The sequence below is a fragment of the Zerene cesonia genome, chromosome 16 (genome assembly GCF_012273895.1).
Source record: "Zerene cesonia ecotype Mississippi chromosome 16, Zerene_cesonia_1.1, whole genome shotgun sequence".
NCBI classification, from domain to species: domain Eukaryota; kingdom Metazoa; phylum Arthropoda; class Insecta; order Lepidoptera; family Pieridae; genus Zerene; species Zerene cesonia.
The window spans coordinates 6064452-6081583 of NC_052117.1; the positions used below are offsets into that span (position 1 = coordinate 6064452).

Genomic DNA, 17132 nt, shown 5'->3' on the forward strand with positions numbered 1-17132 from the left:
TAATCATAATTTAATTTCTGCTCTACAATTATATACAAATTTATACTCAGATTTCATATATATGATGTTTTCACTATAGTTGTTTTCACTGTGTTTGTTTTCATACACTTGTTTGTGTAATTGCACATTGCTGTTTAGATGATGCTGAGTTGCAATCATTTAACAAAGTGTACTATGTATGTACCATTATATCTTGAAATACATTTATTTTTTCAGTCTGCCATCAAAGCAAAATTAACGGAGCTGGGTTGTTATGTGGGTAAGTAAATAGAATACATCTACTATTCGAAGATTGTGTAGTAATAGACTTAATTAAATTAATTAAAATTAATTGTTAACTTGAAAAAAAATACACTAATCAAATCTCTTCAAAGTGATTCATAAACATCAATAGGTACAAATAATGAAAATTGTTTCTTATCTTGTCCATTACAACAAAACACCCTTTTAGATGATGAGCTTCCTGACTATGTGATGGTGATGGTTGCAAATAAACGCACACAGCTGCAAATGGAAGATGACTTGCAATTGTTTCTTGGTGATAATACAGAATTATTTGTCAACTGGCTGCATCAAGTGCTGAAGAAACTGCAGGAAGTCACTGTAGCAGTCCCGCTCAGTATGTATTTTATTTATAATTTTAATATTTGTGTATAATAGTAATAATTCTGAAATAGGGGATTTCAGTGCATCCCTATCTTTTATACTCTTTCATTTTCCTTGTACATATTATATTTTTGTAAAATATAAGAATAGTATACTAAGAGTAGACTATTTTATTATATATACTATAATAATTAGTTTGTAAGAATATTGTGTCTAAATTAGTCTTCTTACATTATAATATTTGTATTACATCTTGTTCTTGAAAAAAGTTTTTTGTACTTCAGAAAACGATAAAGACAAACACAAGGAAAGATCTGTATCCAAAGAACGAAAGTCCAAAGAAAAGAAAGAGAAAACAAAGAAAAGTGATATCCTCAAAAAGTCGAAAAAGAAAGATAAAGTGAAAGCACACAAAAAGGAGGAAAAGAAACTGCATAAAAGCAAAAAAGAAAAGAAAAACAGTCATGAGAGAATACGGCCAAATATTCCACCATTGCTGATGAATATGGAGAAAGATTCGGAGCCATCAATAACTGATGTGTTTGCAGGACAGATTCTTAAAAACCATGGAGTATCACTTGATACATATAAAGATGACGTGAAAGTTATTGACACAAAGCCTGTGGTGAATGAATTAAAAAGGCCAATGCTACCTATCATAGATCCAGCAACTATTCTATCGCAGTCAGATGTTTCCAATGCAGAAGTAACAGCTAAAGAAGCTGTGACAAGCAAAGCTCCTTCAAATAGTCAACTAAAAGAAATGAATGATATAGAAGCAAAGATTCAAGGCTTGAAACAAAAGTTGGTAGAACAGTTAGATTCTATGTCCGACGATGAAGATTTTTTGAATATCCGCACAGAGGCTGAAGAACTAATGAATGATTTTGCTGATGATGTTTTACAGGTACAGATATATTTAATTTTTAGTTTTATAGCATTGAAATGCTTTATAAATTAGAAACTTTGAAAGAATAGAAAAAATTTGATCACGAGGCAGGATTCGAACCTGCGTATCTTGCCTAACCGTAGCAACGCCTAGCCTCTCGGCCACCCGTGATCCTGCCACAGTAATCGAATTTCTTCTATTCTTTCGGTTTCATGTGCCTAAGGGGCACCCCACGCCATCTATTGAGATGATACGAAACATAATTTCAATGATTACAATATTGTATCAATAGAACGCGGCCTTTGTTAAATATAATTTTTAGTTTTATAGCATTGAAATGCTTTATAAATTAGAAATTTTTTTTCTATTCCTTCAAAATTTCTAAGGTACAGATATAATTAAATTTTATAACAATCATATATACAAATACATCAAATATCTCACACATTTTGTTGTGTATTATTTATTATTGAGAATTTAAATTTCATGAATTAAGTTGCTGCTTATGTACTTTATTCAATATAATAGGAATATAGCTCATAATTATCCTAGTAAATATATGTTTTTTTATTTTATGAAAAATAAAAATTTGTGTAATATTTTTCAGGAAATTAGTCAACCAGCAGTTGCAACACCACCTATTATATCCACCTCCCCTCCAACGCCAACCAAGCCCAAAACTGCTTCCGAACCCCCAAAAATCCCAAAGCATCCACAAACACCTCCAAAAGAAACCCCCAAGGGGCCCACAGACATTCTCCCACAAATTGAACTAAATCTCCCAAAAAGGCCCATCAGGGAACGGCTTGGTGCTCGGGAAATACCCAAGAAGCCAGAGGTTAAGGAAACCGAAAGGCAAAAGTCACTTAGCCCCGAAAGGTTGTTAATTACAAAATCATTTAAGGTAGTAAGAAAAAAGATTTTACTAGTACTTAAAGCAGATTATGTGATCATTATTTTTTTAATCATTTAAAATATGCTATTATAGGTGTCTAATAACAGATTCCTTCTACTTTGTCATTTGTTAATGAATCAATTTGTTTTAAACATTTGTAGAATGGTTGCTTTTAGTTATTTGTTTTTTTTTTTCACTTCATGTTTTTTTTTTATGTTATCAGTTTAATTCACCTAAAAACTAATAATAATCTAAGTAAATCCGAATTTAATAACCTTACAGGTGACTCAGTTGAAACTTAAAGAAATGAGGGAATTGATGATTTCACTCATTTGTCTACAGAAGAAAGAAATATATATGCTATTTTTATTTTGATTTTAAACAATAAATAAGGATATCATGAATTTCATTTCGGGATTTCATGCACATAAATAAATATGCTTATAGAAGAAAATTGGGTACTAATAATTGAATTAAAATCCTGTTTAACAAGGTTATAACTTCTTTCTTAAAATTTCAGCTTTACGCCAGAAAGAGAGCTCGATGTACGACCCCAAACAAAACCAGCTAGAAGCCGTCTGGGAGGTCAGTCTTCTGAGACACATAGAAAAACTTCCATCTCTGAAGACAACTCAGAAAAGACTGAATCCAACACTAAAAAAATTACATCAAAGTAAGTATAAAACATTGAAGACAGATTTGAGTTGTAACTAAAGTACTTTATTTTTGTTTGTTTATGAAAGTTAAAATTAAAAATGTTAGAAGATTGTATTTAATAGTTACATTAACTAAAATTAAAGATGTAATTATTCTGTATAACGATTGGTTATTCATTGGTATTATACACCCATTAAAAAGGTTACGAGGTAGCAAACACAAAAATAAATAATATTGAATTGATAACCCCTCCTGTTCTGGAAGTCGATTAAAAATATTATTAAATATAAACCGATAAATTTGTTTCAGGGTGTCAATGCTAGAACGGCCGCGTGTAAGTTGTGCGTCCGTTGTACGAGTGCGGCCACGTCCGCGCGCGCCCGCGTCTAACTTGCTACTTCGGGCTGTCGCCGATGCGCACAAGAGTTTGTTAAATGTGAGGGTAGCTTTAAATAATATTTTTAATTGGTTGAAAATCATATATTTTTTGCTTTGAACGCTATAGCATTTTCAAATTTCTATGTAAAATGTTGTGTTCACATAAATAATCAATGTATAGACTGTTGAATGTCGTTTAATATTTTAAAGATTATATAAATTTCACTGTCATCTTAAAAAAATCATACAATACCCAGCTAAGACTTGATGTGGAACATGACAGTCGTCATTCAAATCATAAAATCTAGTCCAAGCGAATATTATAATATATATATATTATTTTTATTCACAGATACCACCAAAAGTAGACCAAGAGCCACAAAAAGTGAAGCGAGCGTTAGTGCTCCCAATGCGGCGGTGTGTGGACGCTAAGAATATTGTCATCCAAGTTGACAGGCAGACAGATAGTTGCAATGAATATGATAGCGGCAGCAAACCTTCACAGTGAGTTGAGTTATCTGAATCAGTAGGGTCTGTGATCATATTCTTTGCAAAAATAGTTTTCATAACTTTTTAAATATTGCTCTCTTAACTAAACTTAATGGTAATGTGAAGATTGAGTAAGATAATAATTACTTAATGGAAATGTATCAGAAACGACATTTTTTGACAGTCCATTTACCTGTATATTGTTATATTTGCAGCAGATACATCAGCGAAAAAAAAGATGATTGCTCTCCATTACAAATTACAAAGAGAATTCTAAACACAGAGTATGTTCCAAGTAGAACGGCGAGTCGGAAGGATGATTCCCTGATAATTGAAACTATGTAAGTTCCTATTAAAATATTATAAGTCATCCAAACTACAGTCTTAAAATTAAAGACATTATTGCTTGTTCAATACTTTGTAGATAAAATTAATGATCAGTGGATCACTCTAATTATTATCATTAACTTTATGAATTAATCTAGAAAATTTCTATTACATTTTAAGTTATTACATAATAACTGTATTTTATATAGGACAAATTTGAATATTCAATCTATAATATTAAATGAATTAGTATTGTAGAACCCCAGTAGCTTGTATACCGAATAGATAGCTGAGACTTTATAATTACCTATTGTATTACAGTAACATACACAACCCAACTGTAGATAAAGACAAAGACACACAATTTATAGTCACTATGGACGGATATCATCCAAATGCATTCCTTGCTAAAAAACTAAAGACAGAAGGACTATTAGATGAAGAGGATGGAGATGGTAATAAACTTAATGCGTCAAAAATTTCTAAAACAAAAGAGATGGTAGTTAAAGATAAAATAGGGAATACGGAAAATGAAGACATGCAACCAGTAGATAAAGTTACAACAAGCATAGCAAGCCTTAAAAAAATCGAAGAAAAATTAGATGTAATAGAGAAAGAATCGGTTCTGATGCCAAAAGATAAGGCAACAAAGGAGGATGATGTCGTAACACCGAAAGAAAGCTATGTAGTTCCAAAAGTTAAAGTTTTAAAGGCGAAGAACACAGAGGAAAATATGAACAAGTTAAAAGATCAAACCGCTCCTGTTGCCAGTCAAAAGAAAAGATTGAGTGATACAAGTGAAGACAGTGATACACAGGTTATAATAAAGAAAGAAAATGAGAAAGGAGATAAAAGGAAAAGTGTTGAAGTAGAAGATAAGAAGGTGGAAAGTCCTCCGGTAAAGAAACGAAAGGCATCTCCAATAGTGTTTGATGTTGATAAGAATGAGACAGATAGACAAGTGAGAGAGAGGACACTTAGTGCAAGCAGTGACAGTCATGTTACATTAAGTACTGTGACTAGCTCACATAAATATGATTCAATACCACCATGTAAGTATGTCATTTTATATTTCTCGTTTTGTTTCAATTCCAATGAGAGTGTGAAGTCTTGTGTCCCCTTCTGGGGTATGGGGCAGATGATATACATCTGTTTCACTGATCGATTTTCTTTAAGGACAAGTAGGTGTTCAGCCTTCTGTGTCCTGCCAGACCGAGACATTTTTTTTTGCGTCCACACCGGGAATCGAACCCAGGACCCCTCAGTTCTAAGCTCATGCGTTAACCACTGTAGCAAGGAGGCGGTCAATTGGACCAATTAGAGTGTAATGGATGACAAATACATTTTAGGGGAACTTAATATTACATTTTAATTTGTAAAAAAGTCTTTTCAAGAAAAGTTTACATGTTATTGGAAATTTACAGACTGCTTGTCTACTGGTATTGTGGTTTTAAAATAGTCACTAATTTATTATTTGTTCTAGAAAATAAAAAGTATATTTAAGGTCAAACTAAAAAATTCATTCAATCAACTAGACTTGAATAGTAAAAATGCATTATTTAATATTTACCTCCAGTTCGAAAAGCAATTTCTATAGAGAAAAGCCGGCAAGAAACTCTGTAGTTTCTCTTTTCCAATTATGTCATTTCTACAATTTAATACATAAGTAAAATGTATACATAACAATGGTTTCATTCATTAACGCTATAGTAGGCTCTGTGAAATAATACATTTTAAATAAATGTTTTAAATTGAGCACTATTAAAGCAGCTAGTTTATATAGGCTCATGTCCTTTTCCTTACCTTTCCCATCTTTTCTTTATTCCTCTTCGTCAATCCTTTACAATTTAAAAATCAGCAATCCATTTATAAAGGCATAAGGTCTGTAATGGAACTTACGCCTCTCCAAATGTTCATGGGCACCAGCGCCCAGCGCTTACCATCAGGCGACCAGCTCCATTACCGACGAAGACATAAAAAAAAATCTTATGTATATAAATCCTGTGTCATCAATTTTAGTGAACTCGTGAACGTGAACCGATTCTTATAAAATTTTGTGCGCATATCGGGTATTTCTGAGAATCGGCCACCATCTATTTTTCATAAATGATAAGAGTAAGGCAGAACAGCGTTTGCCGGCTCAGCTAGTAAAGTAATGAAATTGCGCAGTGTCGCAAGGGGAGCGCAAAGTGGTGTGGTGCCGCGCGTTCCCGCTGTGCCGCTACGGCGCGGCGTGCGCGTTCGCCCACCCGCGCTGCAAGTTCCTGGCGGCGTGCACGCGCCGCGGCTGCGCCTACTCGCACTCGCCCGCCGCGCCCGCCGCGCCCGCCGCCCCCGCCGCGCCCGCGCTCGCCCTGCCCGCGCTCGGTGAGGACCAATTCTTATTAAGCGACTTCAAAGAATGCAGGAGCTTCATCACTATATAGCTTTTATTGTGGGAGTCAAGCACGCTTCGGCACGTATTGGGCCAGCTCGCACCGGGGAAGTACCACACCCCCACAGAAAAACGGCGTGAAATATTAGCATGCTATTGTGTTTTGTACGGTGAGTGGGCTAGCCGAAGGCCCATTTCCTTTTCCTCTCCCTTCCCGGTCCATTCCTTCTTTCCAGTCATCAATCCTTTCTTTCTGTGCCTCTGCGAATGTCTATGGGCGGCGGTAATCGCTTACCATCAGGTGAACCACCATCTCAGTTCCCCGCTATGACAAAAAAAAAATAATATAAGACAGTCGCTTTCTCTGACCCCGTGTCTCTGTGTATGATTTAATCTTTAAAGCTACGCAACGGATCTTGATGTGTTCATTTTTAATAAATAGAATTATTCAAGAAGAAGGTTTACATGTATATAATATCTATTAAACTACTCCGAATTTTAGGCGAAGGGGTATAGGGACAGACAAAAAGCGATTTTGTTTTATACTATGAAGTGATGTTTGTTACCTTAGAACTTTTTTATTTGGAAGCTGATGCATTCCGCGAGGTCTTTCGCCTTTCGTATTATGATAAATGCGCCATAAAATGTAAGGAAACGGAAGTCCTATCGTCTTAGTTAATAACAAGAAAGTGCAAAACAAGCTATTATTTTTAAGGACAAAATCTTACTTTTTGTTAATATTCTCGTAAGTAACTCGTTTAGTTTTGTGAAGATAACTAACACTACAATGTTAATTTAGGATTCCTAAATTATCGAATCATAAAAAGAAATTTATGCAACGTAATATAGTCTGGAATTTTTTGAGACTCCATTTTAATTATACACATATGAAAATTACATTGGGCATTGTAATTCCTCGTTCGCTCGTTTATTCCATTGAGTATACGATCCACCTTGACGTTATAATTAATGTAAGGTTAAAGTTGCCTAACAGAACCCTTGGGCATTGTAGGAAAATTGGTTCAATGTCTGATTTGCTGTATTTTAACACCTATTTGTTGATCCTGATAAATAAAATTTTTATATATGTCTGTTATTTAATCCCTTCTGAAGTTTCTTCTGTACTTCAGCTGGTCAAAAATTGATCTGGCAGTAAAGCCGAAAACATCAAGACAGTGTCGCGGTTGTCACAACTCTGTCGTAGTCAGTAAAATAGTAATGCAACGCAGTAAAACGCAGATCCTTGTTAACACGATAACATTTTGGCATCTTGCATTCTCTTGTATCATCAATATCATAAATCATTATCATGTATTTACATCGAACACTACAACATATGCGCGGTAGCCCCTAATTAGTGACCCGAGCTGCTTACAACATCGGGTATGTAGCTTGGGCTCGTTCCTCCCGCGTCTCGCCCCTCGCCCCCCTCACGTTGACGTCTTCGTTTAACGACTGTAGAGATTTTTAGACTGATATTGTATACTATGTATTCTCTCTAGCATAGTATATTTTAGGGTTGTTGGCGATTGTAATAAAATTATATAATATGATATATATGTTGGTTAGGACCCCCGACTTTTGTAGTGAAATCTGAGGCCGTAACTATTAACCTGCTCCTAAATATCACACTTTTTTCAGCATCTCACGTGGTGCCAGTGGCAAACTACAAGACGATCTCGTCAGCAATCCCAAGCATGTGCAAGTATTACCCGAATTGCGCAAACCCGGCCTGCCACTTCTACCACCCTAAGCCGTGTCGGTTCGGCAAGGCATGCGCAAACAAGCTTGAATGCAACTTTTATCATAACGATGTAGCCCCTAAATATACCCTTTGAATAAATGTTTTAGCTATGGTCTTTGTTTTATTTTATACATAGTAATAAATTGATTGACTGGCAATGGATGCGATGAACCCAATTATTGACAGATTTTTTTTTAGAAAAGTAATTTAATTATTTTTTGTATGATACAAATTTGCTAGCATTTTGCTAGAGGCATTGCTTCAAGATGGGTTCTTCTAACTAGGTGTTTTACTTAACGATGCGTTCTTATGCCAGATAGGTTTTTAAGTGCGCCCATACAATTGTGAGAACCGGACGTTTGTTCGTAAGAACTTTCTATGCAATGCATCCAGACTGGGAAAGAAAACCCTTTCACGTAAAACGTTAGACGTTGCAAATTTTCAATATTTTCTATTCTTCATTCAAGAAATGTACGTTAAAACTTTTTCTGAACTACCTGTTGCCTAAACTAAACGTCAAGAGCAGAAAAGCTATATTAATTAACATGTCGTTAAGCAATAACTATAATATAATATAATATCTAAATTTGTTTTAGAATAAACGGGACACCTCAATCTAGACATAGATAAACATCTAACATATACGCAATATTTACCAATATCACCATACCCATTAATATGCTACGCCTAGTATGACGTAAAAAATTGTTCGTAAAATATGGCTTAAAAGTTCTAAAGGATCCTTTCAGGACATTTTGACTTATAATACGGCAGTGTATATTTGTTTGTCATTCTTGGACCTAGCAACGGTGCGATTCTATTTTATTGTTTTTTTGTATACATCTCATTCCCAAAGGAATATCCTTTGACTGCGCAGTCGGTATACTAGTCTAATAATAAAACCGGAAAGTAACACCTAAATAGTTTGGGCCACAGGGTCACAAGTGGAGATTGTGAACAAAAAGGTTACGTCAGCCCATACCTAACTAATTTAGCCATATTCGGCGCTCGCGCTGGCTTGTTACCTGTTATTTTATTACATTATCTTCGTGTACAGACAGCAGATCTATATCTGATTCGGATGTAAATGTAATAATAACATATTATATTGAAATATATGTATATACAAGTATATAATTACATACGAATTGTATATTGCATATTTTAAAAGGTAGCTATTAAAACGTTTATATTTAACTTTCAATGCGTTGCGGAAACTTCACAAATTCTTGTTAAATCTAATTCATTGACTTGAATGCCAATTCCGATGCCAAATAGAGTTTTAATAGTTGGTCTATTACTAATATTGATTGCCTATTATGGAATTGTAAGAAATATAGATTTAAATATGACAAGCAATTGAAGTTTGGTTCTATTCGATTATTGTTCCGATTTTCATAAATATGAGATATTCTTTTATCTTATTATATCTTTTATCTATATATAAATTTTCTTTCTCGTATATAAATAGCTAACTACCCATTGGAAAGTTTTTGGATATAGAACTCAATACAGGAGTAAACATAGAACAAGAGGTTTTATTGAGGTCTAATCTTGTTTTAAAGACATAATATATTATTGTATATTTTAGCCAAATAATAATTACATCAAAACCATAAAAGGGGACGCCGGAGTTTTGTTTTTCTGTCATCTTCTAAAGTATTGTTAAAAGCCCCTCTAACTAAATTTTATAGCAATTGCGTAAAACATGCTAATTTGAGCACTAGGTATGTTCTCTCTGACATGAATTAGATTCCTTAATCGGTACGGTAAATTATTACTTTAGGTACCCAATTAGAGCTGAAGTTGATGGAATATTGCATTTCATTACCTCATTTGGCAGCAGGTCGTTCAAATATTTAAAATTTTAGTGACTAACAAACAAGCGATGTTGAGCGTTAGCTTATCGCCCTTAATTGTAGAACCTATAACTCCCAATTAACGCAAATTTTTGTAAACAAGTTGGTCGGTTGTAGTCATTTAGCTAGGTAATAATAATAATTTGTAATAAAATTGTTTTTTGAAATTTAGAAGCCAATGGGCTTTTGATAAACCATGTCGATCAGAAGCCTTACAAAAACTTTGTTCTTCGTATGAAATTCGGCGATATCTACCATATCCTAAACTTGCTGCTCTTATTTGCCGAGACAATTTTCCAAAAGTGATCCACCCCGGCCTTGTTGGTACATATATAGCCTATAGCAATCAGGGATCAGGCTTATATCCAACGATAGAAAAACACACAAACTCTTCAGCTTTATAATATTATTAATTAATGGGTGGATACAGCTTACGAGGGGCTGTAAGAAGTCCAGAAAAAATAAAGGGGCGCTAAAATGAGTTGGTGACAAAAGAGGGGCAAAATTAAATTTAAAAATTTACTTTAATCAAAGTGTGTCTACTCCTCCATGTGTTATGAGAAATGATCGGAAGTCAAGGGTTTTTCAAAGTATGATTTTGAGATTGTTTTATAAATAAGTTTCTTACGTAATAATTTCCTTATCTGCTGGGGGTTGGAGAAAAAAAAGGGGCGATAGACGAAATTAGTTTGAGGACTATTATTATAGACCAGGAATGCGACCTATGAAATGTAGAGATAATTCGGTGCATACTGCTGTTTGGGTGTACCTTAGGTCAAATGGCAGAACGAAATGCCTAGGTAAGTTAGTCATTAAAGTAGTAAAAGTGTATATATAGGTAATATATATGCGTGATTTGTAAGTTTTGTGGTTTTAATATGGCCTCTAGTTCGTCATATTCGATGCGTATAAATGGCTAGATTGAAAACAATATTTGATGCTAAAATTAGTTTATTTCATTTTATTTTACATTACAGTCAAATACTGTTAAAACTACTTTTGTAACTGACAACAAGTTTTACTCAATTCCGTTTATTCTCGGACAGAATCTGAATTAAAAATAAATCGAGAAAGGGAAGAACTAAGAATAAAAAAGAAATTATAGTGCATTTACTGCAATATGCGTATTACATTCACAATAAATGTTAAGTGAGAGGACAATAAGTGATCGGGTGACTGGTACCCAAAATAACAACCAAAGTAATCGTAAATATATGAAGGAAATGGACTATCAATTGACCAGTTATCGGTTTTGTGTTATTGTTCGTATCTTGTTTGCGTCCATTACACTCGAGTACCAACTCTCATACCTACTAATCTAATAAAATAACTACTGCGAAACATCCGTGGGTCCCTATCATCCGGCTATCATTCATAGTCTATTCTCTATATGGGCATCATCTAAAACCTGGATCACGGTGCATTTAAGAACCAGTGATAATGGCAGTAAGTTTCAATTAATTGTTTATCGAATTTTGTATATACGAAAAAGTTTTCTACAGTCTAGCAATATATAATTAATGTTTATTTTAAAATTTATACTGAAGCAGGCATCTCGTTGTAGACATTTCATATCTAATTTCGTTTCCCGTGAGTAGATATTATGTTCTTACTTCCAATAGTCTCGTTTCTACTTTCTTAAAAAAAGGACTTTTATATTAACTTCTACTGTACTGTACTATTGCGTCAGGAAAGACTTCCAAGTTTCTATTATTATTCTGTATCGAATAATCGTCCAAGAGTTCACAACATTAATCTAATATAGGTATGTAGAACAGTCGTGAACCGTTTAATTCGAGTTATATATTCAACTACGCTCTAACAGCATTCGTAAATAATTATTAGATATCTGTATTTGTTTACACAACACCTTGTTTTACTATATCACTCAATTTAGATCTGCCTGATCTGATAGGAAAGATAGGTACTTATAAGACGATTGAAAGATATTTAGATAAAATATGTTGTATGGATATAATTAATATTTAAGGAGAGCGTGGAGAAAATTGTCGTTTTTAAAATAATATGGAGCAATAATTCTTTGGCATTGAATATTGATATCAATTTGGATATCTATGGTAGCGAATATCGACGCAGAACCAAAATAACCTTTCTAATTGAAACAAAGGTAAAACTAAACACCTGCAACAATTTATTATATCTAGGAACATAAAGGCTGGTATTCATGGTAAACATTTGTTAGCAACAGTTGACCGAATCGTTGTTGTCGAAATTATTACTAAAAAGTACGAATAATTAGGTAGTTCTTGACAAGACGCTATGCTAAAATATTGCTCAAAAATACTGTTGTTTTGTTCTCTGCATCATATGTATAGACTTAGGATTTAAAGAATGCTTTAAATGATGGTTATATCTCAACAATTGTTTACAAACAAATGTTGTGGCTCCTCTGGAAACGAATACTTGTAATCGTCCCGTTTTATGGTAGATAATAGTTATAACAGCAAAATTGCATCAACATGTTGCAGAGTTGATAACGCATGTAGAAATCTCACCCGAAGAGCATCAAAATTTAAAAATTGTTAATCAACTGTTGCTCAACAAATATTTAAGATAAATATAATAATAAAAAAGAAAGAGGCTTTAGCAGCTTTGAAACTCGCAGTGTTGCCAGCAACTCCAAAACTTTACTGATAAACAAATACCTACCATGAAAACGAGGCTCAAACCTTTCACTAGTGGGTGGAATTCGACAAAGGCTGTCTGGCCCCAATGGGCAAAAGCTTTGTAATTTATTATATCACCTTACAATAGATCATAATATAGTTCATAAGGTCAGTCTTTGTCAGAAATGGTGTTTGAAAATAGGAAGCATATGAATGTATGTGATTTTAATAAACGCTCGAAGTAAGCAATGATAAAAGTTCCTGATTTTGAGCTTACTAGAATATTAACGTTTGATGAATATATTCAGATTCCTCGTATTTGTTATTTAAAACAACATTTTAGCATAGTGGAATTACAATCAAACAATTGCATTTTATTAAATATTACCTTAATATTACGGTCAGACAAAACCTGAACAAGGAATAAACAAAAGTTATCACTAAGTTGTTACTGAGTAGTGGTGAGGAGACCAATAAATTCACATTTTGCTTCTTTTATTATATTGATCATTGGTACGTAACTTTTTATTTGTCTATAAAATTAAAAAAAAAATGTAAAATATCAAATAATTTGTCAAATTCTATACCACATCCCTGTACTAGGCTGAGTTAAGGAAGTATTCAAATGTTTGATGACATTGGCAAGCACCATGCGGCCGTGACCCTTTCGAAAGTGATGCTAAAAATATTCACCACGTGATGTAGACCCTGACCCTCATTTATATTTACCCTAATGACATGTTCTTTAACTTTATTACCTAAAAAGTTCTCACCTTGTTATTTTATATAACTTATTTCAGTTAGGCACTTTAAAAAGACTAAAAATAACATTTAATTAAAGCAGTTAATTTTTTTGTTTCTTTACGATAAGCACATGTATTTATTATTCTAAATCTAAATCATAGTATATATAGACTGATTAGGCCATAAAACTTTTTAAAATATGACTAGTTTATTTCTAAAAATAATAATAATTTTAAAACATATTAATTAATATTCAAACACTAATAAATTTTAAATATTACTCCGTTGTCATTTTATATTTAGTACCGACCTTCTCATTGACTGTGATTGATAAAATAATATAATTCTAGAAGTATTATGCGGTCTTATGCATTTATTATTAAAATTAAACGTATAATAAATAACATTACGCTTCCGAAATATAAGAATTAATGTTGATAATAATCTGTTTGATCTTTTGATAAGGTCTTTCGATAAAAATCTATACTTTTCGTGTATTAATTAATTTCAAATACCGGTACACAGTGTCGGTACTACCCACTAATTATATAATAATGGTAATAAAATATAACATTATTATGTTTTTAAGATATCTTAAAAATAAATAACATGTATTATGAAAATAATAAACACGGCTGCTCACTATTTAGTTTCGTTATAATGGGTTTATAATTCAACTAGCTGCGCCCCGCGGTATCACCCGCGTAAGTCCGTATCCCGTAGGAATATTGGGATAAAAAGTTGCCTACATGTTATTCCAGTTGTCCAGTTATCTACGTACCAAATTTCATTGCAATCGGTTCAGTAGTTTTTGCGTGAAAGAGCAACAAATACACACACATCCTTACAAACTTTCGCATTTATAATATTAAGTAGGATTGTTATTGCATGTTTTTTTTTATTCTAGGCTGTTGAGGCATTTGACCGCGATCTCCTTATGTTAAGCGTAGATACGGTCCAATTGGTTAGCACGCCTCATCTGAGAGATAAAGTCTATATACTCTGGCTTTAAATAAATCTTAATAGTTCTCCTTGTGAAACACAGTTCGAGGAAGGGACTTCCACTCCTTCACAGTTTATATTAAGATTTTGGCGGGACGATATTTCATTTGATATATTTGTTTTTAGGTTGAGATACCCCTTGTTCATTAATACAGCCTTCCTGTTAACATCTATCCAGCGGTGTGGGTTGTAGGGCAAGCCATGGAAATGGACACATAATTTATACTGTAGTCATACATACATATCTACAAACAAACATAAACAAAAAGTTAAAATCACAATATCGTAAAAGTATACTATGCCATGAAAAATTGTTTTTGAAATCCTTCGCACATGTCAGTTGGGTGCCTATTTTGGCTATTATATTAAAGACATAAACATATATATTATACTGTGTTTATGGGCATATTATCAGTAAAAAATATTAGTCAGAGCCATCTTACTTTTCAATTTTAATTCAATGTTTTTTAAATTGCAACCAAACTCATTTAACGCAACAATTTTTATAATTGTTTAAATTATTCATTTATTTAGCAAATGTTGTTCAACTCTGCCAATGACCTCAAAATATTTTCGATCCGATAAAAATCAAGCAAATGTTAATTATTTGGATACATCATAATTATGCGTTGCACAAATTGGCTACCTTGCAATATAACTTGTAGTTTAATATATAATAGAGTCTACAAGCATCGAAATCGGTTAACAAGCATTAGGCCATTAGACCCAAACATTTTTTTTTACTTCAGAACAAGGCATCCACATTCTTCTACGTATTATAAGTATAACAATGTAATTTTAATGTATCGTGTTGTTATTTATTATATTTAAATCGCACTCAAAGCTCTGGTATTTGCCTACAACGCAACGTGCTTCACATTAATAAACATAATGACAATTAATATTCAAATCATTCGTTATCACGGATCTATGTCAAACATTTACATAATATAAAACATGAATGAATGAATCCTGTGGAATAACCAAGATAGTTCCGATTTGTTTTTTTTTTCTTGTACCTAAATGCGTCCGGGTTTGATTATGGCATTATTATTATTAAACGAAAAAAAAAATGTTATCACATTGATAGGATTTAAATAAAGCTTCAGAGTTTCTTGTCGGCTCTTCTATGTAGAAACCGCCAACTGTATTTTGCCTGTTTGTATATTTTTCAATCGAGAAAAGTCATTCGAATAAGAGAGAAATTTAATGCATAAACCATTTATTGGAACTGGAAACAAAACCGGACCAAGCAGTTAGCTTTATCTTATATAATCAAATTATGTTTGCTTCCTGTCCTAGAAAAACGGATTTCGATTTATGAACGATAGGTACATCCGCCTATCGAAACTATGACACTATGCAATTCAAGGTAGGTAATTGTTGTTTATCCGTGATATTTATAAGACGCAATCTCACATGTCCTATGGATGCATGGATACATGTGATTATTCTCACATTACAAGTTGATTATCACCACGTGTCTTGTTAGTGACATAGTTAGCAAAACACTCGTTTTTAGGGTTCGCTCGATCGCAAAAATCGGAGGCAAAATGGTATAATTACGATAGCTGCTTTTTTCAATTCCAATTACTCATATGTGTATTAATGTTAACAGTATAGATATTTAGAATGTATCGTAAATACGTTTGCGAGATCTTTACTTAATTACTTAAATTTACAGAAAAAATATGTACCTAGAAAAGTAACGTTTAATAAAAGATACATGTAATAGTTTTTGAAATAAGTATTTGGTCTGTAGATGAAATCAAAACTGCAAGTCTGTCCCAAAACTTAAAACAATTTTGAACGAATTTCGCAATGATTTGCTCTCTCTTGACCAGTTTTTGTATCATCGGGTCAAGGTCGACCTCCGTAAGATGTTCTATTACTGCATAAACTTTGTGCCTGTCATAGTATTAAAGTTCATTACATCGTTGCATACATATATTGATTAATGACGCTGGAATCAATTTAGAATATACCTTAGTGGTCCTCTTATTCGTATTTATATTGGGTTCATTGCATTATTTATCCGTTAACGAGATTCTAGAATTTACAGGTTATGTGTCAGGAATCACACCTCTGCAACCTACCGCTCTTATAATACTTAAATACAATTTTATATAACCAAATTGGTTAATCGATACTCAGATATTTTGACAGATTTGAATAAAAAATAAAAGACATATTTAGATGAAAATAAACATGATAGAATGCTATGATGACTTCATTATATCTAGTCCACTTCGTTGGTCATAAAAACAATTCGCAATAAAACACATTATTAATCGCAAACAAATGTAACGTAACTAAAGATTAATGTAATTAAGTCACTTTAAATTTTAATTATATCATATACTCGCAACAGACAGACAGACAAACATACAAAAGAGAATTGCAGATTTGGGTTGTGCATCTATTTTAAAGTATCCTCTTAAATGTTGTTACTAAATTCGGCCCTTTCATATAATACATATAGACCATCATAGTATGTTTTGTTTTTGGAAGTCTATTAAAAACAAAAAAGGCGAGAAATTT

At 33.0% G+C, this 17132-nt stretch overlaps 2 protein-coding genes across 4 annotated transcripts in view; both read left to right on the top strand.

Annotated features, from left to right (window-relative positions):
- The window catches only part of LOC119832892 (titin), a 10081-nt gene extending 1610 nt beyond the window's left edge, over positions 1–8471 (top strand). Inside the window, exons 2-12 of one of the 3 annotated variants that reach the window (XM_038356708.1) lie at positions 217–259; positions 452–619; positions 891–1513; positions 2103–2374; positions 2911–3063; positions 3357–3483; positions 3778–3929; positions 4130–4255; positions 4563–5293; positions 6411–6608; positions 8257–8471. In XM_038356708.1, coding sequence (XP_038212636.1) covers positions 217–259; positions 452–619; positions 891–1513; positions 2103–2374; positions 2911–3063; positions 3357–3483; positions 3778–3929; positions 4130–4255; positions 4563–5293; positions 6411–6608; positions 8257–8453 — 2790 coding nt within the window. In that variant the 3' untranslated portion in view covers positions 8454–8471. The remainder of the gene's footprint in view (positions 1–216; positions 260–451; positions 620–890; positions 1514–2102; positions 2375–2910; positions 3064–3356; positions 3484–3777; positions 3930–4129; positions 4256–4562; positions 5294–6410; positions 6609–8256) is intronic. The other 2 variants (XM_038356709.1, XM_038356710.1) reach the window with 2 other exon arrangements.
- A 3141-nt stretch (positions 8472–11612) lies between these two features.
- The window catches only part of LOC119832776 (dopamine N-acetyltransferase-like), a 61034-nt gene continuing 55514 nt past the window's right edge, over positions 11613–17132 (top strand). Inside the window, exon 1 of the mRNA XM_038356527.1 lies at positions 11613–11664. Within this exon, the coding sequence (XP_038212455.1) occupies positions 11659–11664 (6 nt within the window). The 5' untranslated portion in view covers positions 11613–11658. The remainder of the gene's footprint in view (positions 11665–17132) is intronic.